General features: G+C 57.1%; 6 protein-coding genes across 6 annotated transcripts; 4 read left to right on the top strand and 2 right to left on the bottom strand.

Moving 5' to 3' along the window:
• Window positions 1-970: 970 nt before the first annotated feature.
• On the top strand, window positions 971-1,756 carry CkaCkLH20_08460 (6-phosphogluconolactonase; the record flags this gene model as incomplete). The annotated part of the gene is made up of 1 exon (XM_038891175.1): window positions 971-1,756. The coding sequence occupies one exon, from the start codon at window positions 971-973 to the stop codon at window positions 1,754-1,756; it is 786 nt and encodes a 261-aa protein (XP_038743549.1).
• Window positions 1,757-4,223: 2,467 nt separating this feature from the next.
• CkaCkLH20_08459 (major facilitator superfamily transporter) lies at window positions 4,224-5,988 on the bottom strand (the record flags this gene model as incomplete). The annotated part of the gene is made up of 3 exons (XM_038891174.1): window positions 4,224-5,571; window positions 5,648-5,748; window positions 5,803-5,988. The coding sequence occupies 3 exons, from the start codon at window positions 5,986-5,988 to the stop codon at window positions 4,224-4,226; spliced, it is 1,635 nt and encodes a 544-aa protein (XP_038743548.1).
• Window positions 5,989-10,281: 4,293 nt separating this feature from the next.
• Window positions 10,282-12,033, top strand: CkaCkLH20_08458 (uncharacterized protein; the record flags this gene model as incomplete). The annotated part of the gene is made up of 1 exon (XM_038891173.1): window positions 10,282-12,033. The coding sequence occupies one exon, from the start codon at window positions 10,282-10,284 to the stop codon at window positions 12,031-12,033; it is 1,752 nt and encodes a 583-aa protein (XP_038743547.1).
• Window positions 12,034-13,178: 1,145 nt separating this feature from the next.
• On the top strand, window positions 13,179-15,023 carry CkaCkLH20_08457 (uncharacterized protein; the record flags this gene model as incomplete). Its single annotated transcript, XM_038891172.1, has 1 exon — window positions 13,179-15,023. The coding sequence occupies one exon, from the start codon at window positions 13,179-13,181 to the stop codon at window positions 15,021-15,023; it is 1,845 nt and encodes a 614-aa protein (XP_038743546.1).
• Window positions 15,024-15,271: 248 nt separating this feature from the next.
• On the bottom strand, window positions 15,272-17,398 carry CkaCkLH20_08456 (uncharacterized protein; the record flags this gene model as incomplete). The annotated part of the gene is made up of 4 exons (XM_038891171.1): window positions 15,272-15,380; window positions 15,519-16,489; window positions 16,546-17,108; window positions 17,167-17,398. 4 exons carry the CDS (start codon window positions 17,396-17,398, stop codon window positions 15,272-15,274), a joined length of 1,875 nt encoding a protein of 624 aa, XP_038743545.1.
• A 2,244-nt stretch (window positions 17,399-19,642) lies between these two features.
• CkaCkLH20_08455 (uncharacterized protein) lies at window positions 19,643-21,112 on the top strand (the record flags this gene model as incomplete). Its single annotated transcript, XM_038891170.1, has 3 exons — window positions 19,643-19,715; window positions 19,775-20,797; window positions 20,871-21,112. 3 exons carry the CDS (start codon window positions 19,643-19,645, stop codon window positions 21,110-21,112), a joined length of 1,338 nt encoding a protein of 445 aa, XP_038743544.1.
• Window positions 21,113-21,713: the final 601 nt, after the last annotated feature.

The following is a 21,713-nucleotide window of genomic DNA, read 5'->3' as shown; positions in this document are numbered from 1 at the left end:
TTAGTCTGGATCTGACTCTCGCCACAAACAGACAGCTTGTGTTCACCAAGTGAGCTGTTATCAACGGCAACTCGCACCTTCAGCCGGAGTCCTCCTGGAAATACCTGAGGTACCTTGTTATCGTCTTGGGCCAAGGCATTTTCATACATAATACCGCATTGCCATTGCCCACAAGTCCACCCACAAACAACAGACGTTCCACCACTGGAAACATCGCACCCCCACCATCTCGCATCACCGGTTGTTCATCGCAGGGCTACTTTCTCTCCTTCCGCCGTTATCGATCGCAAATCGATGGTGAAACCGTACAAATTTACCTGCAGCCCGCACTCTTCCGCCCGCCCCCATCCCACGCCGTCAAATCAGTCCGTCCAACCACCAGCGACTTGCTTGCACTAGCCGTCAAACAGAATAACGGGATTCGACGACCAAAGCCCTCTCTCAATATCTGACCCAAGAAACCGAGCTGCCTGCCGCGCTGCGTCCGTGTCAGTGTACTTCCAGTTGCTCCGGAGGAAGAAAAAAAGACGAATCATTCTAGCCCCGCTATCTTTTTTTATTTTTATTTCTTTTATCCTCGCAATTCCAGGCATCTGGAAACATCCATGACCCATCCGTCGCCGCTGGATTCTTAGACCGACCCTGCCACTTCTCGGCCCTTATTACCTGTCTCCCGTGTGCCGTTCCGACTCGAGCCTTTTTCGTCTGAACCTCCAGATAAACCAAAGGTGCACCACCCGCCTGCGTCTGCCAAATCAAAAGGATCCCGCATACCTTACTTTACGCATACACACACACACACACTCCGAGTCACACGGCTTCGCCAATCATTTTCGGACAACCCGCCACCAACAATTTTCTGCACCGTTTTCCAGTCCGCTTCCGCTTCCGCCTCCCTCTTCTACTCTTCTCAATTTCGCTTCTGACAACACTTCTCCGCCCCCGCCTTCCACCTCCAAACTACCCCACCATGAGCAACAAACAGCCGAACCTCTACGCCTACCCGACGGTCAGCGAGCTCGCGCCCGCTCTGCGAGCCTACGTCATCCAAGCACAGAATGCAGGCCTGAACCGTCACGGCGCTTTCAAGGTCGCCGTTTCTGGCGGTTCACTCCCCAAGACTCTGGCGCAAGCCTTGCTCACTCCTTCCTCCGGTCCCGACGATACCGTTCACTTCGGCAAGTGGGAGATCTTCTTCGCCGACGAGCGCGCCGTTCCCCTCGACCATGAAGACTCCAACTACGCCCTCTTGAAGAAGGAGCTGCTCGAAAAGATCCCCGAGGACCTCGGCGCCCCGACCGTTCACCCTATCGACACCACCTACCTGAACGACACCCAGGAACTGGCCGATCAGTACGAGAAGACCCTCGTCACCAGCTTCGCTAGCCGCGACAGCGTGCGCCTGCCCATCTTCGACCTCCTGCTGCTCGGCTCCGGCCCCGACGGCCACACCTGCAGTCTGTTCCCCGGCCACGAGCTGCTGCGCGAGACCACGGCCTGGGTCGCCCCCATCGAGGACTCCCCCAAGCCGCCGCCGAAGCGCATCACCCTTACCCTGCCCGTCGTCAACCACGGCGTCAAGATTGCCTTTGTCGCCACCGGAGGCGGTAAGAAGGACATCATGAAGAGGATCCTCGAGCACGGCGACGGTCTCCCCTGCGCCCTGGTCAACGAGGGCGGCGGCGACCGCGTCAGCTGGTTCGTCGACAACCCGGCCGTCGAGGGAGTCAGCTTCCCTCGCCGTTCCTTCTTGTGAGCCAAGATCTTGAGTCGACGGTACTAGAAAAGAAATCCCGGAGATATGGAGGATCGATGTCGTATAAAAGAACACCCATTGCTCATTTCAAATAGACAGGGACCAGACGAACCGGCATATCTCTAGAAGGGAATACGACTGCAAAAGGGGAAAAGGGGAGACCCAAACAACAGTACCCGCAGATCCGCGGGCGTTTCTATTCACGAAAATTTACATCATTCAGGAGCGAAGCTGGACCACATATTCGTTTCTACCATTTCTTCTTGGGTTCTTTGCTCATTTTTCTCATCAAAGTCTCCCCTTCTTGGGTTTTCGCCTGTCGTTCGCCACAAAGGTCCATCCCAGTTTTGATATCCACCAACGTCAAAAACAAGTTATGATTTCACGATATGAGAGGAAGAGGGAGGAAAATCTTAGCAACTCTTCTGGACGACGAGCGGTTACGTTCGTTTGGGAGGGTCGAACAGAAACCAAAATAGAAAAGTTCCCCCATTCGCGTGGCGGCTGTTTCGAAACAGGCTCTCGTTGACACATGCTCCGTGACCATCCTTTTCGTTATTTCTGCCCATCAAGAATTCGTGGCAGGCAGGCAGGTAGGCAGATGGGTAGAATTGCTGCCTGCTTCCATGTGTTGGCTGACTGATTGGCGTGCGTGTACACACACACACACACACACACACACCTGTGGTGGGGGGAAGGGGAGACACGCCACATACCTCGCCCCCGCGCGGATGGCTGACGATCTTTGTAGGGCTGGGTCCTCCTTTTCCAGCAATTCTGAACTATTCATGTTTGTCTCACGAGGGATCGGCGCAGAGCACGTTTTGGCGACTGCCGTCTACTTACCAGAATCTCGGGACAGCAGTGAGGAAAAATGTGCAAGTTTGTCCAGGAGAACGAGAGGACCGCCTTTGGGCTCGGGGCAAGGAAATCGGAATTAATGATACAAAACAAGAAGAAAAAAAGAAGGGACTTTACTCGACTAGCTGGTCCTCCACTCGCATGTTAGCAATGGTTCAATACGCGCCCAGCTGTCTCAGGAGAAGCCCCAGGGCGGATTGACTCTGTCCAGGCCACTTGAACAAAGCAACCTCATATCGTCACGACAATGCCGAATTCCTCATTAATGGAGTCATCTCCGCCGAAGGAAGATAGGGTCTAGACACCCAAACCACAGCAGACTGCCTCACTCATAAGTCCGGTATTCCTCTTTACTTCGTATCTCGAGGGTCTCTTCTATACGACTGTTATCCCTTCACGACACGGACCTGGCCGCGGCAGTCGACCTACGGGACAAGGTCGAAGAAGGGAACAGGATGAGTTGACGGTGGCATGAGATTTGTGACCCCGGCAAGAAGTCTTTATCCAGGTGCCCTACACGCCATCCATGTGAGTACAAAGCCAGATCCGGTTACTGGGTCCCCATTTGGGACATGGGCTCTGCTGATGGTGTTGCCGTCACATTTAGTCATTGACGACGGCCTTCGTCTCGACGCCGTGCTGGGATAACGTGCCCAGCTCTGGAAGAGTCCCCGAAGAAGCATCGAAGAGCTCGGCTCGACGGTGAGCTTTTCTCGAGCCCGTCTGATCTGAACATGCCCCACGGTTCTAGGATCGAATCTGCCACTGATCGAGTTGGTGAGACCCTAGTAACATGACTGCAATCAGGCACTCGCTATCCATCAGGCCTCCATCTTGCTTGTTCGTAGAAACGGTGGGCCATCTTTCGGCCGTTTGCTGGACGCCTCTACGTCCCTGCCATGCGCCTTTGCGAACCCTATACACATCATGTGTGTTTTCCTCCGCCGTGATCATCTTGTGCAGCACCTGTTATATAAAGAAGGAGAGATGTGACCTCGGGAGGGTCGATCAACGCTTCAAGATTGGGAAAGAAGGGTCATGCGAGTTCGCGTAAACTATCTGCCTTATTTAATGAACAGCGTGTAGGGTCTGTAACGCGCCGGGCGGCGTCGAGGTAGGTTGGGTATATCCATTTGGTCCGCTCCGTATCTTTACGACGGTCCGTCTCTTCCTGGCGAGTGTTCGTGCGAAAACACCGCTGATGATTACAGACATACTGAAGCACTGCGACGCAAAGTAAGCCAAATGGTGAAGCTTCTCGAAGTACAATTGGCCTGCCGTTGAATCCAGCATTGATCGCATCAGGACAAAGTCTCAGACCATGCTGCTTCTTTCAAATCTGGCCCAGAACCACTGAGAGACAATGCGTGCTGTAGCTTTCTACGGCGTTCTTATAGAGGTCGTATTATTCAGAGTTTCCCCTTGCTAAGCGTGCTCTCAAACCTGCATTCCACAGACCTTCTCTCGTCTTCTCGAGACCATCTCAACAACCACGACCTGTTTTCCACCTCTACCTTCGTATGTACACGAGGACTGTAAATGCCACGTATATACACAACCCAACACTCTCCCCTTCCATCACCCATCGAACCCGTCAACAAGCCACCTACCTGCTCAGAGCCTTCTCCCGAATGAACAACGTAGCCACAAAAGCAAGCACCAGGAACACCGTCATGGGAACCATGGCCCCTAACGTCGCAACCTGATAACTCGCCCTGACCTCCGCCGCGACCCCGGGCTCCAGCTCCCGGATATAATCCAGGCTCTCCCTCACCCTCTCCTCGACCCTCCTCGCCTCCTCCCCGTCGCTCAGCCTCACCCTCAGCTGCGTCCGCAACACCTGCTGCAGCACCGCCGAGCACACGCTGATGCCGATGCTCGACCCCAGCGACCGGAAGAGGTACGAGCACGCCACGACGACGGCCGTGTCCTGCACCGCGGCGTTGGACAGCAAGGCCACTAGCGTGGTCGTGATGCCCGCCCCGCCGCCGAGCGCCAGCAGCGCCATGCTCGCCACCACGCCCGGCGTCGACCGCGCCCACAGCGCCGCGACAGTGGGTACCACCGCCAGGCACATCAGCCCGAAGGCCGCGACCGTGAGCGCGTAGTACCGCCCCGTCCGCTTCATGATGACGCCGCTGCCGACGGAGGCGATGACGGAGGCGACCATGGCCGGGACCAGGAACGCGCCGGCCTGCGTGGCCGAGGCGCCCTGGACGGCCTGGAAGAAGAGCGGGAGGAAGAAGATGGAGGCGATGTGGGCGGCGACGCCGAAGAAGTTGGTCAGGTAGCCCGCGAAGAGGGAGCGGTCGAAGATGATGTGTCCCGGGGCGAAGGGGTTGCTGGCGACGCGCATCTCGACGAGGACGAAGATCGCGAAGAGGGCGGGCGCGGCGGCGAGGCCGGCGATGGTGACGGTGTTGGACCAGCCGCGGTTCGAGCCGGCGTCGAGGCCGACGAGCAGGGCGATGACGGCGGCGACTAGGCACGCGGCGCCGAGGAAGTCGATCTTGGCGACCTTCTCCCGCCAGTGGCCGTGGTCCGTCTTGGGCAGGTCGAGGACGAAGTAGACGGCCAGGAAGGCGGCGACGCACAGCGGGACCTGGCCGATGAAGGACCAGCGCCAGCCCACGGAGTCGGCGAGCAGGCCGCCGAGGGGCGCGCCGGTGGAGGTGCCCGAGGCGAAGATGATGTTGATGTAGCCCTGCCAGACGCCGCGGTCACGGAGGGGCACGATGTCGGACATGAGGATGACGACGACGCTGTTCATGCCGCCGCCGCCGATGCCTGCGACGGCGCGGGCGAGGCAGAGCTGCGGGAAGGTCTGGGCGAGGCCGCAGCCCAGAGAGCCGATTGCGAAGATGGTGTAAGCGAAGAGAAGGCATTCCTTGCGGCCGAAGATGTCGGACAGTTTGCCGTAGAGGGGTTGGAAGCTTGTCAGTGTGATGAAGTAGCTGGCGTCACGTTAGCGAGTTCTTCCCGTCTTCGTTGTCCTCGGAGAGAGTCCTCGGGCACGGGAGGAGTTCGTACGCCGTTGCTAGCCAGCTGGTGTTATTTAGAGCGTGCAGCTCGCTGCCGATCTTGGCGTAGGTGGCCACGGTGAGAAGCTGGTCGACGGCGCAAAGGTAGATCTAGTAGTATTTGATGAGCGCCGGGCACGGAGGCGGGGCAATGTGAGAACCTACGCCGATACCGACGGCCGGGAGCAGCAGGTGCATTTTCTTGGCCATCTCGGGGTTGCCGTCCCGCTTGTCGTTCCGGCCGGCGCCGTCATCTTGCACGGCGCCGTCGGTGGCGGGTTCCGGGTCGACGGCTCGAAGGAGGGGAGACGTCTCCGTCGGAGCGGGGACGCCGTTCGGTGAACCGGTCATTGCGAAGAGACTGTCCGGTGAAAGGGACTGGAGAATTGACTTTGGTTCACTGAAGAAATCACCCGGGAAAAAGAAACAATCACGATGCCGTCCTTTTGAGGGCCGCACGGCTATCTTTCAGCTCCCCGGCCCCCGTTCTCCGCTCCCTCAAAGCATTGCTAATCTGCCTCCTGCATACGGTAAAGCTCCGTCTATCGGGGCTCTCGTCGGACACTTGCCCGCGATAAGCCTCTCCGGGATCGTAGCGAGGATGACGCCATTGGCGCGATAAGGCACGTGATGAGAAAACTGCCGCGGTTGAATGTGGAAGACTACATGACAACCAGTGCGTCAATGTTGAAACCATCAGGTGTAGAAAATTAAAATCAGATGCCGTGATGGCTTCACAATTTGGATGCAGAACTCTCTGCAAGTCCACGCAACGGCCAGGTCGAATAAAAATACGCCGAAAGGGAAAAAAAGAAAGACGACGGGCGGATTGAGTGGAGACGCCAGAGATCAAGAATCAGCTTGGCGTCCACTCGGATGTTCCCAAAGATCTTGACAAGGCTTCTTCTCGCTAGGTACGGATACGCGGGCTTCGACCGAATCTCTCCGAAGCCCCGGCCAAAGCGATCAATATTTCTACCATCAATCTATCGGCCGGCGGGGAAATCGGGCGACGACCGCGACGCGGGTCAAGAAAAAGGATGGAATGGGCGGATCAGAGCTCATCTTAAAATCCTGCCGGTGTGAAACAAACCGTCACGTCGCCGCCCCATCGTTCCGCGGGTGGCCCAAAAGTCATTTCAATGTTAATCTATTTTCCGTGAGGCAGGCTCCCGGAAGACGCGGGCTGTACGCGCAGATGCTGCGATGAGTGCTAATTAGGAGGCGTATCCTCGACGGGCGTAGTTTGTCAACAAGGCCTTTGTTGGTCTGGTGTTTGACTGCAACTTTTCTTTTTCGCGCCAAGAACGTTGCCCGGCTTCTTAGTTAAACGGCCGCTTGGCTAACAAGGGAATCGAGTGAGAACAGCAAGAAGGCGTCGAAGGCGTCGACATCGTCGAACATGCTGCGATGGAACTGGTCTTCCCAATTCTGGAGGAGGCGCATCGGCCTCCTTATGTCGTCCCAACTTTATGCGTCGTCTGCAAGGCGGCATTCAAAGTTCCGTCGTCATCGAGCCCAGGGGTGAGCACGGAGCTCTCGGTCTGATGTATTTGCATGGATGCGACTGGGGCATGCTTGTGAGACTTGGACGACCGAGAACTCGAAATGGCTCAAACTATCCAACCGGAACAGCGATATCCTTGCCGTTGGTAAGTCGCCTGGCGCGGGTTTGGCCTGTCCATTTGGCGGCGATGGCTGATGACTGATGAAAGTGAAGCCGGCGCACCTTTCAGGGGCAATCCGATGCTCATCAGACTTGGATTTCACCTCACGTTCCAAACAGAAGAATCCCTTTCTCTTCAGGGGTGGCAGGAACGGCAGGCCTTTGCTGCTGGGCTTAGCGAGCCGCAAAGTACCCAAACTGCCCCCGTAATTCTGATGCCGGACGGGGGTTTGCCAGGTGGGATTAGAAAGTGAGATGCGACTTCATCGACGACCCAGGCGTATGGCTCCCGGAGTCTGGTTGGCTTCCCTGGCGCAGATCGCCATTCGCCGCCATGGCCGCCTCGGAGTCTTGGAATGGCGTGAAGGCCAGCTGTCACCGCGGGATCTAGTACAAAGACAATGATGATGATTGCCAAAGAAAAAGTATGGAAAATGTCCGCCAGAGTAGTAATTAACCGTTTGTTCGCATCGCAGGCGTCACAGCGCACGGGCAAGACACGGAGGGAGGCTAGCGTCTGCCACGTCGAGAGTGGCTGAATGGCGGCCTCTGAGGTGTGTTGTGTTGAACTGCAGCGGTTCGCGGCGAACAGGTGCCGCCTCCAGGTCTGCAACGGTCCAATCCTTGATTCCCGCATTCCACGTGAAAGTTGCCGGACCAGCTCTTTTTGGTGTGAAGATTGGCTGCACTCGGACGCTGAGCTTTCAAAAACCGGCAGGTCGGCGAGTGCCTTCGTCTTGGTTCTCGTGTGTACCCAGCCCGGATTGTGATGGCGCGGAAGGATGAAGTGCAGGTTGGTGGGAGAGGCTGACTGTAAGCGCATCGGATACGACGTCGATGCGGCCATCATTACGCGGCGCGACGGGTGAGGTGCGGATGGCGCGCGCGCCCCGAGAATGGCATGCGCCGCAAACAAGTCTGTGTCAGCCTAGGGTCGGACGAGAGAGAGTTCAAGCTTCAAGATTTCGGATTGTTTGAGTCGTTGCGGCTCAGGCGCGATATTGGAGCAAGCTCCATCCTGTGCTGACATCGGTCTGGGCTCTCCATGGCGTCATGTAGGCTTCATGTGGATTTGATAATTCGAAAGCGCTCATTTTGAACGGTCTACTCGTGACAGCGAGCATTCTCGATGATTGCGACATGCGATCCGTAGTGATTAAACGTCGGCCTTGGCCAAGCATCCGTAGACCCTTTTTTTTCCGGTCTCCTTTTTTAGCGGCGGGTGGTTTCAGCCTATCGAGAATCGAGATGGGAATGCTGAGAGCAGGGCATTCGGGTGGCCAAGGACGGAAGATTGATGAGATGGGGCGACGGGAGGGTGTGGTCGCAGGATGATGTCTGTTGTCTGTCAGTGTCTCTCTGTTATTAGTGTCTTGAAGTTGACAGCAGCTGAAGCATGCGGATTGAGATTGGAGATGGAAGCGTGATTCATAGTTGCAAAAAAAGAGAGCGCATTGGTTGCGGGAGTCGGCGGACGATGCGCTTTGGAATGGCTTGCATGAGTGATTCAAACAAGAAGGAAATGATGGACAGCAGACAATGTCTGTGGTTGCGATGTCTGTGCCTGATTGTCTGGCTGTGTCAGTGGTGATGTGGAAGTGGCGTGGCTGTTGCTGTCGCCGTCGCTGTCAATGGCTGGCGAGAGGTGTCAAAGGGTGCCTGGGCCAGATGGTGACCACCCTCCCAGCTGGCGTGCTTCACCAGCCCCAGCCAGCCTCCTCGCCCCGCCTCGGCAGGTCCAGCGGTGCAGGTTCTTGGCTTCAGCAGGTGTTCCTGCTTGATCTTATTACAGGGCTGCTAATGTATGCACCTTGGAGGGTCCGGAGCCAATCTGACGGAGCCAATGACGGCCATGACCTTCAGGCTTCAGCTGGCCGTGATTTGCATCTTACCTCACAACCTGGATGCCCAACGCCGCAGGCATGCACGCTAAGAAAAGCTCTATTGCCGTACAGCGCGGCGCAGTAATAACCTGGAAGGCAGATAGATACCTTGGGCATTCGAATACACGTCCAGTACCGCGGATTTAACCTGCAAAATGGAGAGAAGAGGTACTTTCGGATATCGATGACATCCTTGCCCGTCCCGTCCGAAGACCAAATGAAAAAAAAAAAAAAAAAAAAAAAGGTTCGACGCTCGTTCGGACAAGGGTCTCCCATCGCAGGGTTCTTTACTTGTTACTTGAGACCGAAATACACCCCCCTCCCCCCCTGGTGTCCCAGATGTCATTGTTCTCATCCCCCTCTCATACTGCGCAGTGCCTCTTTCTCAGTTCCAATCAAACCAACAACTCGTCAAGTTTCTTCTCCTCAGACCTTTCCCCCCCTCCACATCCTGCAGGCACTTGCTGCTGTGCCCGTCGCGAATCCTCGTCACTCTACTCCGTACTCCGTACTCCTGCCTACCGACAGGCTCACAAGCCGCACCTCCTCCTCACACTTTACACTCTACACAACAACCTTGATGCTGGCAACTCCCAGCATCACCATGTTACCGCGCTGAACGTCGTGGCCAACTCCGAACCGCTGAGCTCCAATAGCCTTTCGCGCTTCCCTCCTTCGTCCCACGTCGTCCAGTCCCACCGGCTTTTCGACCTTCCATCGCTTTGCTTCCTTGATTCCCCTCCCTCCTTGGTGATTCCCTTCCAAGCCGATTGGTGAGAGGCCCAGGTACCGGGACACCAGAGGGGAAGACGACGCCACATCCAGAGGCAAGGTAGCATAGGAGAAAGGGGAACGGAATCATCCCAATTATAGGCAAACCCACTACCTCCTGGCAATATGCATATGGACTTCCTTCGCTCCTCCTCTAGGAAGGGGAGGTCGCGTTTCTCAAAAGCCCTACCCGTCCCTCCGCCTCCTTCTCCGCCTCCGGAGCCTGTTCAAATCCCTTCTCATCCCCCTCCCGACGACCGGCTTAAGAAGCTCCCATCGATCCCTCGTGTCCCAGTAAGGTCTCCTCAACTTAGGTCGCCCGTCATGTCGGACAAACCGTTACCCCCGCCGCAACCTCTCAACCAGTCTCTCCCGCCTCTTCCTCCCCTCCAGACGAAAGAGCTGCCCAAGATGAACATCACCCGCCGTCCGGTTGCGAAGCAGCCCGCCCCGCCACCGCAAGAAGCGGAACAACCTTCGCCAACTGGTTCTATCGGAAGTCTGCTGTCAGCATACTCGAGGAGTTCCGGCGAGTCTCTCATGAAGTCGCCGGGTGGAAGTTCATATCAGCGAGATTCGGCCCCATTGTATCCTTCTGATCAAGATGGAACAAGAGAGGCCAAGATCCTGACACCAACCTCGCCGTCCTCTGGTGACAATGAAGCATCATACTCCCACTTTGGCGCACCAAACTTCACAACCCACAAAGGCTTGCCGCCTGCACCGGGTTATCAGCGAGGGCAAGCCGCTCCTCCTCCGCCTGCAAAGTCAGGACAGGAGGCAGGTGTCAGCAGTCCAACGAGCTTTGAATCAGCTTCGTCGCCTCAACGACCGATATGGAGGAGAAGATCTGTCAAATCTGATCGCAATATAGAAGTACCTGATCTTAAACTTTCAGTTAGCCATGGCTCGACTGCAGCTTCCACACCAAACACCACACAACCGTCGTCAACCACCGCACCTCCCCCAGCGCAGCAGTTTCCCCCTCGCACGACTTCCGGCCTGCCCGGCAGGAATATTAGACCTATCCACCTTCAAAACCTCCCTCCAGCACCAGCAGAAGAAGAAATGGGCCAGGAAGCATCGCGGTTGAAGCAGAAGGTGACACGCCTCCGCGGCGAGGAAGGAGCGAACGTGGGAGCTTCACATAGCGACACGGCCCTCTCGCCCTCTCAGCGCCTGCCGACTCCGGATTACGAGAAGGAAGACGTCAAGACGCCCGTGGTTGATACTGTCGTCTCTCCCATTTCACCAGCTTCGTCCCCCGAGCCTGCCGCCGACCAAGCGAGCGCCGAGGCAAAACCGCCCATCCCGCGCAAGGCAGTCACCCAGCGCAACGTCCACAACGCCCAGAGTCTTCCCCAGCTTCGAGTCGAGCAGCCCACCACCAACAGCGAGGCTCCTCCAACCATCACCAGAGACTTTGCCGTCAGTCCCACCAGCCCACCGACACAGGGCCATTTCCCAGCTCGGACTACATCCAACCAGCAGCCGCAGCAGCCGCAGCAGCAGCAGCAGCAGCAGCAGCAACAGAGAGGCCAATGGCAACCTGCAGCTCGGGAACATGCGCCTGCCCCCGCGTTCGCGCAGCAAAACGGCCACATGCGTTCTGCCTCGAGGGACCAACGACCGGGCCAGGAACCCGTCGAGTACCGCGACATGAAGGAGCTCGACCCGCCCGCCGACCCCCGCGCCTCCTTCTTCCCCATCACCACCCCCGAGCCGCCCAGCCCGGGCATCGTCTACAACGCGCGCCCCCTCAAGGAGAGCATGTTCGACTGCTACGTCCGCCACCGAACCATGGACCGCACCCGCAACCGCAACTACGCCCTCACCTGCCAGACCTGCGGCAAGGCCGACACCGAGGACCGCTTCAAGTGCCAGTGGTGCTACGTCCGCATGTGCGCCGCGTGCTTCCACGTCTTCAATGACAACCGCAGGGATCTCAGGAAGCTCGTCGCTCACCTGGATACCGCCGCTCAGAATGGCGAGGCAGCGCATGAAGAGCAGCCGGCTGAGCAAGCGCCCGCTCAAGAGATACAGCGGCAGCAGCCTCCTCAGGTTGTCGCCGCTTGATTACCAGCATCATTATCGCATTCGCTTCTTCACACCCTTGGATTAGGGAATTACACTACAACCTTTACAGGCCCGAAGCCTGAACATCACGGATGACGGATGGGGAAAAGGAAACCAGAAAAACTTCAATTATGTGTGAGACTAGATAGAAAGAGATTGGATGGTTGATACCCTTCTCCCAGATACCACGTTTGTACATAGCCGGGTGGGGATGCCAGAGCAGAAGGAAAACAAGGCACACCCGGACTCTTTTTTCCCTTTTCATTTTCTCACCTTTTTTGTTTGGCTTGATGGATTACATGGCTCAAGATAAACTTGCTCGACGCAAGCTCTGGCATACGACGAAAGCTTGATAACGAAACGAGAGGACATTCAAAACCTAGGGGCCCCGAATCATCGGAGCCCTCGAAAATTCAATCTGATCAAACTCTGAAACTTTCCCGTATATGCGACCCCCCTCTCGTGATATGTGAGAAGAGTTACTCAATGTGTGACACAGGTAGGTATGCTTGAACACGCCATAATTACCCTCGTCGCACGACGAAAATAGCTCTGAGACTTGCTTCTAGCAGCGACACGGTGGAATGTATGTTGAGAGAGCACGAAAGAGTACGACGGCTTCAACGATGAACCAACTGCCGTGATCTCTGATTTTCCGGATGCACCAGAAATTACTTTCTACAAATCTTCTTCCTAACGATGTCGAAGCCCACGGCCTCGGGACAGCCCGCGCCCGTCGACGTCAAAAAAGATCGAAGGAGGTCCCGGCGCCGGGACGCAGGGGCTGATGCAGGCCGGCGGCTAGATTTTCGACGAGTTCAAATTCAAAAAAGCGTCGGTCGGTAGCCACGTTACCGCGATACCACTTCGCCCTGCACGTCGCAAACGGGGAAGCGAGTACCTCGCCATCTGCCTTTGCCGAAATCCCCACGACCCGCACTCGGGAGTCGGACGGACGTCCCCTGGCAACCCCCACACCACACCGCAAGTACCACCACCCACCCAACCATCCCATCACGTCCCCTGAGATCAACATCAACACCAACGCCTTCGCGCAGCAGCACCTTCACATCACGGCTTCTCAGCCGCAAATCGACAACATTCTCTCCTCGAACGCGGGGCGACCCCGCATGTAGCAACCCCTCATGTCCTCCTCCCTAGCACGCGCCCGCTCGCTGCGGAAGCCGACGCAGGGCTCCACGACGGACCTCACCTCATCATCCACCTCGACCTCCACGACCTCGTCCACCGCCGTGCCCCAGCGCAATGTCTCCCCAAGCCGCCTCCCCGCGCCCCGTCCGACCCGTCCGACCACCCGTGCCGTATCAAGCGGCAGTCTCAACGACGCCGCCGGAGCAGCAGCGGCAGCTAAGAAGAAGCCCTCGCCGCTCTCGAACCTCCTGTCCCGAACCTCCTCGACGCGCCAGACCGCACGCAAAGATGCCTCCTCCTCTTCCACAACCTCCAACGGCCCGCCGAGTGCGCCTTTGGCGAGGTCAACGGCGTCATCACTCTCCCGCACATCCTCGACGCGAGACCCCGCCGCAGGGCTGAATAGGCTTCGAAACCCAGCCGCCTCCTCGACGAGTAACCTAGCAAACACAAGCACAAGCACATCTTCAAGCCGCCCGACGACATCCAGCGGTCTCGCACAAAAGCGCACAACACCCACAGGCGGCAGCGCACCATCAGAACCCGTCCGCGGCCACACGCGCGCGAGGAGCGTCGCGACGCTGAATGGAAGCACCACACTCCGACCGCCGTCGCAATCCTCCTCCACCACATCCGCAGCCCCGAGGCCACGCCCGACCTCAATGTACGGCGCCCCGACGACCTCGAGCACTACAGCAGCGGCACCCTCCCACCTGTCGTCAAAACCCTCCATCTCATCCCTCTCGTCACGAACCCGGGCCTCGAGCACAGCCTCAAAGACCCAACCGCCCGCGAGACCGCCGGCCCGCCAACAAACAACCCCGACATCACCCACGCGCACGAAGGCTCCTCCGCCGCCCAAGCCGGTCGCCGCGACGAGGCAACAACAACAAGCCTCCCCGACCTCGCCCCCGCGCAACAAACCCCTACTCAAACCCGCCTTCACGACCCTCCAGCAGCACTACTCCCCCGCCAAGAACCTCGCCCCGAAACCCCTGACAGCGACCTACCTCGCGCCCCCCTCCCCCTCGAAACTCCCCACCAACGTCGCCCTCTCGGCAGAGACCTCCCGTCTCCAGACCGAGCTCCTCCAGCTCCACCTCCTGCACCGCGAGCTGCCCGTCGTGACGTCCCAATGGCACGCCTCGGCCCGCCAGAAACTTTCCGCCCGCCACGCCGAGCTGAACAAATCGTCCAAGGAGCTCTCCGCCCTTGAAGCCGACGCCGCCGAGAGGATCAACGTCTTCGCGCTCCACCGCTGGGCGTCGTCGTCACCCAACGGGAAAAACCGCGGCGTCCTCGAGGAAAAGATCCAGCGTCTCGACGCCCTCCTCACGGCCCTCTGGTCCCTCGACTCCCCCGGCGGCAAACACAACCGCCTCGTCCGCGCCTTCGAGCGCTGGGCCTCCTCCCTCTCCGAGCTCGAGGCCGCCCGCGCCAGGGCCGACGACGACGCCGACCCCTCGGGCCTGCTCGACGCGAACCTCGACGTCCGCTTCGGCGGCGGCCTGGACGCGCGCTGGAAGGACGAGTGCGCCGCCCTCGTCCGTCGGCTCGAGGGCTGGCAGACGCAGCTGCGGGACCTGGCGTACCACGAAGAGGAGGCCGTAGAGGAGGAGATTGACGAGGGGAAGGAAGCCCAGGCGTCGAGCTTGAAGCGCATGCTGGACGGGTGCGGGAGCCTGGTCAAGGACATGCTCGGCGAGCTGGCGGTCATGGAGGAGATCGAGGCCGCGGCGGTCGAAAGGGAGACGGAGTGGATTCGGAAAATGAACCGTCGGGGCGATGACGGAAAAAGAGATACCCCTAGGGCGGGTGCCATTTGGAGAACGATTTGACGGCACCCGGTCCTAGACCTTTTGGACGTAGCGTTTAACGTACTGATCACCACCGGGAGTAGACACCATCATCATTTCACACGAGAGTTTCTGGTTGCCGGGCCCAATAGATTGTCTTATCGTTCTGCATGCAACCCATCCTGCCCAAGGCTTCGTTTGCCCATCTAATCCTTCTTCCAGCAACATGTCAATGCCTCCCGCAACTAAGTGTACAGTCATGCTCTTCAATTTCGGCAACCCTCTTGCCCTCAGAGCACCCACCTCTGCCACGCCTCCAGCCAGCTCAGATCGCCGTCGGAGGCAAACTTCCACCACGCAGCCCCGAGGACGATGGCGGCCGTGCTCGTGGCCAGCATCCTACGGACAAAAGTCAACCTGTCAGATTTCGTGAGGAATAAGAATTAAGTAGAACAGAGAAAAACAAAAAAGACAGAGAAACCAGCGTGAGCCCGATTTCCAGCTTTTCAACGACCGGGAGAGGTGAGAAAACCTTACACCTTTCTCTTGCTGCCGAATAACCGGCTAAACAGACCACCAATCCAGTCGACGAAAAGCACGCGGAAGAAGGCCGACAGCCAGTTGCCCTTGCTGTCTGCGACGCTGTGTATGGATGAGGGGGTTCCCGGACGATCAGCGGACGACGCTCCTCCACGCTTTTTAAGCTGGCCCTTGTGGCCGTCGTCTCGGGCGGTGGACGAAGCCGCGGGGATGCTGGATTCCGCGGTATCTTCAGGGGGCTGCACAAGGATACTGGGGCTATCCGGTTGCGCAGGTCGTGACTTCGGAGAGAGGTCTCTCGAGTGCTTGCCGTTGGTGTTGCCGTTGAGATCTGGTGAATCTGATCTGGGGGACTCGGAACTCTTCTTGAACTTGGACTTGGAGCCCTTCATAACGACTCCCTCATCCTCGTCACTAGCGGGAGAGGTGAAGACGTTCGGGGTTGGGCGTATCGCAGGGCTAGGAACTCGAATAGGGCCGCCATTCTCGCGACTTGCTTCGTCCGCACCTGGCGACTCTCTGCCTTCTTCCTCGACAATAGAACCAAGGGAAGCGAGCGATCTCTCCGATACCATTGAACCATGTGACTTTCTAGGCAACTCGAGCTTCTTTCCGAGACCTGGACTAGAGGGTCCTGGAGAGATCACGGCCTCCTCATAGGGGTCCAAGCTTGTTCTCCTGGATCCAACAATGGGCGACATGGGGGTGCCGTGGAAGTGCGTGTGGTCTTCGTTGCGTCCCGTCTCGACCTTTCGGACAGCGTTCATGATACCGTCACGGTTGGATGGCAGTCTTTCCAGGGTAGGGTCGTTGAGGTCATACTTGTCCACATCGTACACGACAGTGCCATGGTCCTCCGTCTCCTTGGCCTCGTCGTCGTCGTCGCTTGGTGGTTCATAGGGACCGAGAGCTTCATGAGTGAAGAGGGGCGGCGGTCCTTCGTCGACGAGATCCTTGTCGTCGAAGTCCTTCGTCATGTTAGCCACTAGGTCAAGCGATGTAATGATCCGGCAGTGGCTCATACCTGATCAACGTCCAGCATCTTTGCAGTGTCGGCAACCTCTGCCGCAGTAGTAGCGACTTGCTCAATGGGAGTCGAGGAAAGTCGTTTTCTCTCGTCATCTTTCAGGCGGTTCAGCGGTGCCAATCGACTGGAATCGTCCTCCGCGTCAAGCTTCTTCGCAGTGTCAGCCACTTCTGCGGCGGTGTTTGCAACCTGCTCGATTGGAGTCGAAGAAAGACGTTTTCTCTCGTCGTCTTTGAGCCGGTTGAGCGGTGCCAATCGGCTCTCGTTATCCTCCGCATCAAGCTTCTTAGCGGTATCGGCAACTTCTGCGGCAGTGTCTGCAACCTGCTCGATCGGCGTCGATGACAACCGCTGGCGTTCCTCATCCTTCAGATGCTGGATGGTTCTGGGCTTCGGCTCAAGCTGAGAAGCCGAATGGGCAGCCGCAGCAGTTGAGGTATCCATATTCGCAGTGGATGTCGCGTCTTGTTCTTCTTGGGGTTTCACACCATTCAGGTTCGTAGACTCTTGAGAAGCCGGAGCTGTCAGGACGTTGTTCTGGTTTCCAGAATCGTCGGTAACTGTAAGGTCATATCATGTCAGGCAAGAACAGCTCGTGTTGAGGCGGGAATTTCGTACCCTTGGCGGCGTCTTCGTTTAAAGCCCACCAGTCACCAAGACCAACTCGAAACTTATATTGGATCTGCGAGCTTGGTGGGACCTCAACGTTCTTGTAAAACGTATGTTCTCCTCCTTCCTCGGTAGTAAAGTCCATCTCGAGAGGCTGCCATTGCGGATCGGAGAAGGACCCAGCGACGAATATGGGCGGCTGCGTGCCCGGCTGGCGATAGGTAAGGGTGACGGAAACCATTGTTGACGCTGGCTTCCGCAAGGTATGCGAAGGGTGGATGATCGGAGGTTCGTTATAGCTCGGCCAACTCGATCCTTCGATCAGTTGCCGGGCAGGCGAGTTTTGGGTTTGGGGGCTGGCTTCTACGATACGTAAGAGTCAGCTCAGGCGACGCAACTTTTTTGGAGGGAGAAAATCGAGGAGAGAAGCAGAAGAGGAAACCGTCCCCTTGAAACCCACGGCGAGGGTGGCGGGTTGGAAAGAAACGCTGACGGATGCGGTTGTCTCTGGGTGATACCTTACGATGCTAGCCGTTAGGAGAGAGCAAGCGTTGGATCACGCCGGGAAAGCAAGCAGACAAAAAAAAGGCCCAAGACCAATTCTTTGCGAGGAATTGGAAGTGGAGTCCAAGGTCTGAGTGTCTCACACAACGAAGAGAATCCGGGATTACGTATTTTGCAAGTGAAACAGACGTGAAGTTTGAGGGGACAATCTAGCGGGGGTTTAGAAGAGAAGGAAGCGATGAAAACTTACCACTACTCAGCAGATACAGGCCGTACGGACCGGAAGGCGACACCCAGATGCTACCACGGTCCAAAGTGAGGGGAGCTCAGATAGCAGAGAGATCAGAAGCCGGAGATTTGGTGTCTGGCGTGGGAGGTGCAGCAGCTAGAACAGGGAAGCTGTGGCACAGAAGGGGTTCATTGCATGATTATGCCATGGGTGCTATGTCAGTGGTTGGGGCGAGGTAAGAAAACGGGCAGGAGGAATACGGGGAGATTGGGGGAGGTGTGGTAGAGCAGTGTTTTCTTCACTAGGCACATCGGGCAGTTGGACAAGGTGCCTGCCATCTGGTGCCTATCTGAATAAGGCAAAATGAGATAGCCCAGGGAGGCATGACGATGGGCTATTCTGTTGCTATTCTTACATAACGGACAGTTCCAGACCTCCATGAGAATTGTTGATTTTCGCCAGACTTGGTTGGAGCTGACGTAAATGTGCGTACGTAGGTAGCTGTGGCATGGGACGGGATTATGATGACAAAATCTCCCTTCGCCTCTGCAAATCTGTTGACGGGCAGCTGCAACTGCAATGCAAGAAATAACACAGCTCCCTCCCCAATGATTGAGCAGCTAAAACAGTATCGGCGGCTAACAGCATCCAGGCAAGAGCTATCCGTCACAGTCTCCGTCGGCATGCCTTTTGCGTCACCATCCCTGATATGTCCCGAGCCCGGGAGTTGCGGGAACATACCCATTGGCCGCCGCTGCCCATGTTTCCAAGGTACTGGAGACTTTCCCGCAATGCACGAACCAAGAAAGCTCCACATCCGCCGGTCCATTGGTGGGTTCTTGATGGAAGGCCCAGACCGGGACCGACGTCCCCAGACACCGACACCTCCAAGCCTGGGGAAGCTATCAGCCACCTCCATCATGCCACAGCACATGCCCGTCGTGTGGAATGGACCATCATGAGTCGGTGCATAACAAGCTCATCTCGATCACTTTCCCCAACACTATCTACGCTGTAGAGCACAAATGGCTCTATCAAGCTGCATAACCGGCTTCGCCCACCTCCTCTTTTTCGGCCCCAATACTCAGCTCTTATGTCCTGCGGCATGGCAAGCTATCTTCACACCTCAAGCTTCGACCTTTCTTAAGGTCAAGCCGCCAATCACGAGGAAATGATTCTCCAAGGATTTGGCGAGAATTGGCCTCAAACCGGTTATCAACTTCTGCAAACCACGACCTTCTGCTCCCAGGTGCCGACCCTGTCGTCCCAAACCTATAGGGAATTCAAGCTAGCGATCCAGCTATCTTTACTTCATTTCATGCACTCAATTGGCTTCCACTGAACCGCAGCATTGACGTCGCTGGGCTAGTTCAAACTTCCAGCTCGATCGGCGCAAGGCGGGGTTTCCTTCCGGCAGACACACGCTTCCAGCTGGGTTAATTACTCTCAGGGAAGCTAGTTATTCTGCCAAAGGCGGTGAAGTCCTTGACCAATGATGCGCCCCACCGATAACCATTCTTATCGGAACTTCCTCGCATCTGTGCACATGCCGTTGTCCAGCCGCAGGCTTCTAGAAAAATCCACTTCGCGAAAAACACATCATCGTCATTGCATGAATTGCGACGTGGCATAGCCAAAGAACCAAGCCAGGGACTACCAGCTTCACATCACTTCTAACCGGCTCCTCCTTTCATCACATTAGCATAGATCCTACCGTTCCAAAGCTTACCTCCCGCTACGTCTTCCGTCATCATGTCTGCCCCTCCTAACCTGATCCACATCAAACGGAAGCGGGGCGACGAAGATGCGCCGGTTACCTACCTTCGTACGACGTTCCCTCTGTCTCTTCTGAGCCGAGAAACGGCAGACTGACAAACGCGAAAGAGCTCGAGCATGGATCAAAACGACAGTTGGCCGGCAGCAGCTGGGTCTACCGCCGACGCATAGCGTCTGTTAAAACCGCCTCTAGATCCGGCGCAGGCTCACTGCACCATTCCCCGACGAAGCCCGTTATCCAGACCTCCAGACCCGGCGACGAACTCCCCAGGTCGAACCACTCTCCTCACAAGGCCGCCGCCCGTCCCACACCCCCGAACGATGCGTCCCCGACAGAGGAGCCGGCTGCCGAAGCGCAGGCCGGGCCTCAGCGTCCCACGAACCCAGCGACCGAGCCCAGACGATTCCATATGTCACGCTCCGCTATGAGCTCTCCCGGCGGCGGCACGATCCTCAAAGCCGGAGGTGTTTCCAAGAAAGGCCGGTACGGAACAGCAGTCTTTGTCGAAAGGGGGAAGAAGAAGGCGGCAAAGAAGCTGTCCGTCGCCATTGACGTCAAGAATGCTGCTGCCGCCGTCTCGGAGACAGCGCCATCTGCCGACGTCGAGATGGGAGACGGCGATAAACCAGCCTCTAAGAAGCCCCTGGCCAAACGGCCCCCTCGACCCGCCGCCGCAGACGTAGAATCCCAACGCAAGCCCATGCCCAGCGTCGCGCCCACACAGGACATGAGCAAGATCGCCGCCGACATGGACCAGTGGGTTCTCCACGAGATCGGGTTGAACCTCAAGTCGATGGAGCAATCGGCCCCGCCACCGGCTGCCGCGTCGCCTTCACGCTTCAAGCCCAAGGCCCCTGTCAAGCGGTTCGCCGAGCGACATCCGGATATGGCGAAGGAGCTCGACGGCGGTAGTCGCGAGGAGTCCATGACCGACGTCAGTGATGGCGACGACGACGACGATGACTACGTGATAGAAGTGTACGAGCTGGCCCCTTCGAAGCCCGTGCTGGCCAACATCCCGCCGGAGCAGATCGGTGTGCTGCGGTTCGATACTCAGGAGGACATGGAGCTCTTTTATGGAAACGAGGATGATGATGACTCGGATTACGATGACGATGAGGACGAGAACGGTAAGATGCCCCTGAACCCTGTATCCTCCGGGGCACGACGGGGTCTTGGAGTTGGAAGCTGACATGGTCGTAGCCGAGAACCATTATACCGCAGACTACCCCGAGGACGAGGTCGACTCGGAGGACGAGTACGACCGCCACGCGTACCTCTTCCGTAACGCCAATGCCTCGGATGATGAGGAGTACGACCTGCGCGACGAAGATGAGGACGGGGACGAGGACATGTACACCATGGAGGGCGACAACCGGCGTGACGAGGACGACGTTTTTCAGGAGAAGATCCGGCGGTATATCCGCCAGCACGGGTCAAACTGAGGTTCTCGTCATGACTTTCCTCATGATATCGGAGTTGGCATCCAGAAACGCTTTTTTGGGCAATGCAGGCGGCCCATCTGTTGCATTCAGCGAAATGCATCGTCATCAATGGCAGCCGTCTCTAGCTGCGGGGCACCTTCCAAATTTCACTCCCCAGTGGTTGGATGTCTTTGGGGAGTGCAACAAGCATGTGAGCTTTTGAGTATATAAATAGCTCACGGTGCACGCTGTAAACGTTGCTAGGCAAAAAGGACAGCCCGTTTCAGAGGAATGTCATTTCCGACCAGGGAGGAATTCCTCTGATCACGCCTTTTTTAGGTGGACGATTTACGTGCTCAATTGAGATAGCCCAGGATTCCACACTCCATAAATACAATGGCAGGTCTGTTTGCCGTCGTTGTGTTTTGTTCACGCAGTCTGTGTCTGTCTTGTGTTCCGTAACTCGGAAGACGTAACAACCAAACCCAATCTCCTCGCGATATCCCTGGCCCAAATATGCCGATGGTCCGACAAAAACGTTCCCAACCAGCCCTAAAACACCGAAAAGGAGAGACGAAATGGTAGAAGATAAGGACGCCTTTCCAATGCAAGACGCCGAATT

The sequence above is a fragment of the Colletotrichum karsti genome (genome assembly GCF_011947395.1).
Source record: "Colletotrichum karsti strain CkLH20 chromosome Unknown Scaffold28, whole genome shotgun sequence".
Taxonomy (NCBI): Eukaryota; Fungi; Ascomycota; class Sordariomycetes; order Glomerellales; family Glomerellaceae; genus Colletotrichum; species Colletotrichum karsti.
This window is presented reverse-complemented; position numbering and strand designations above follow the sequence as displayed.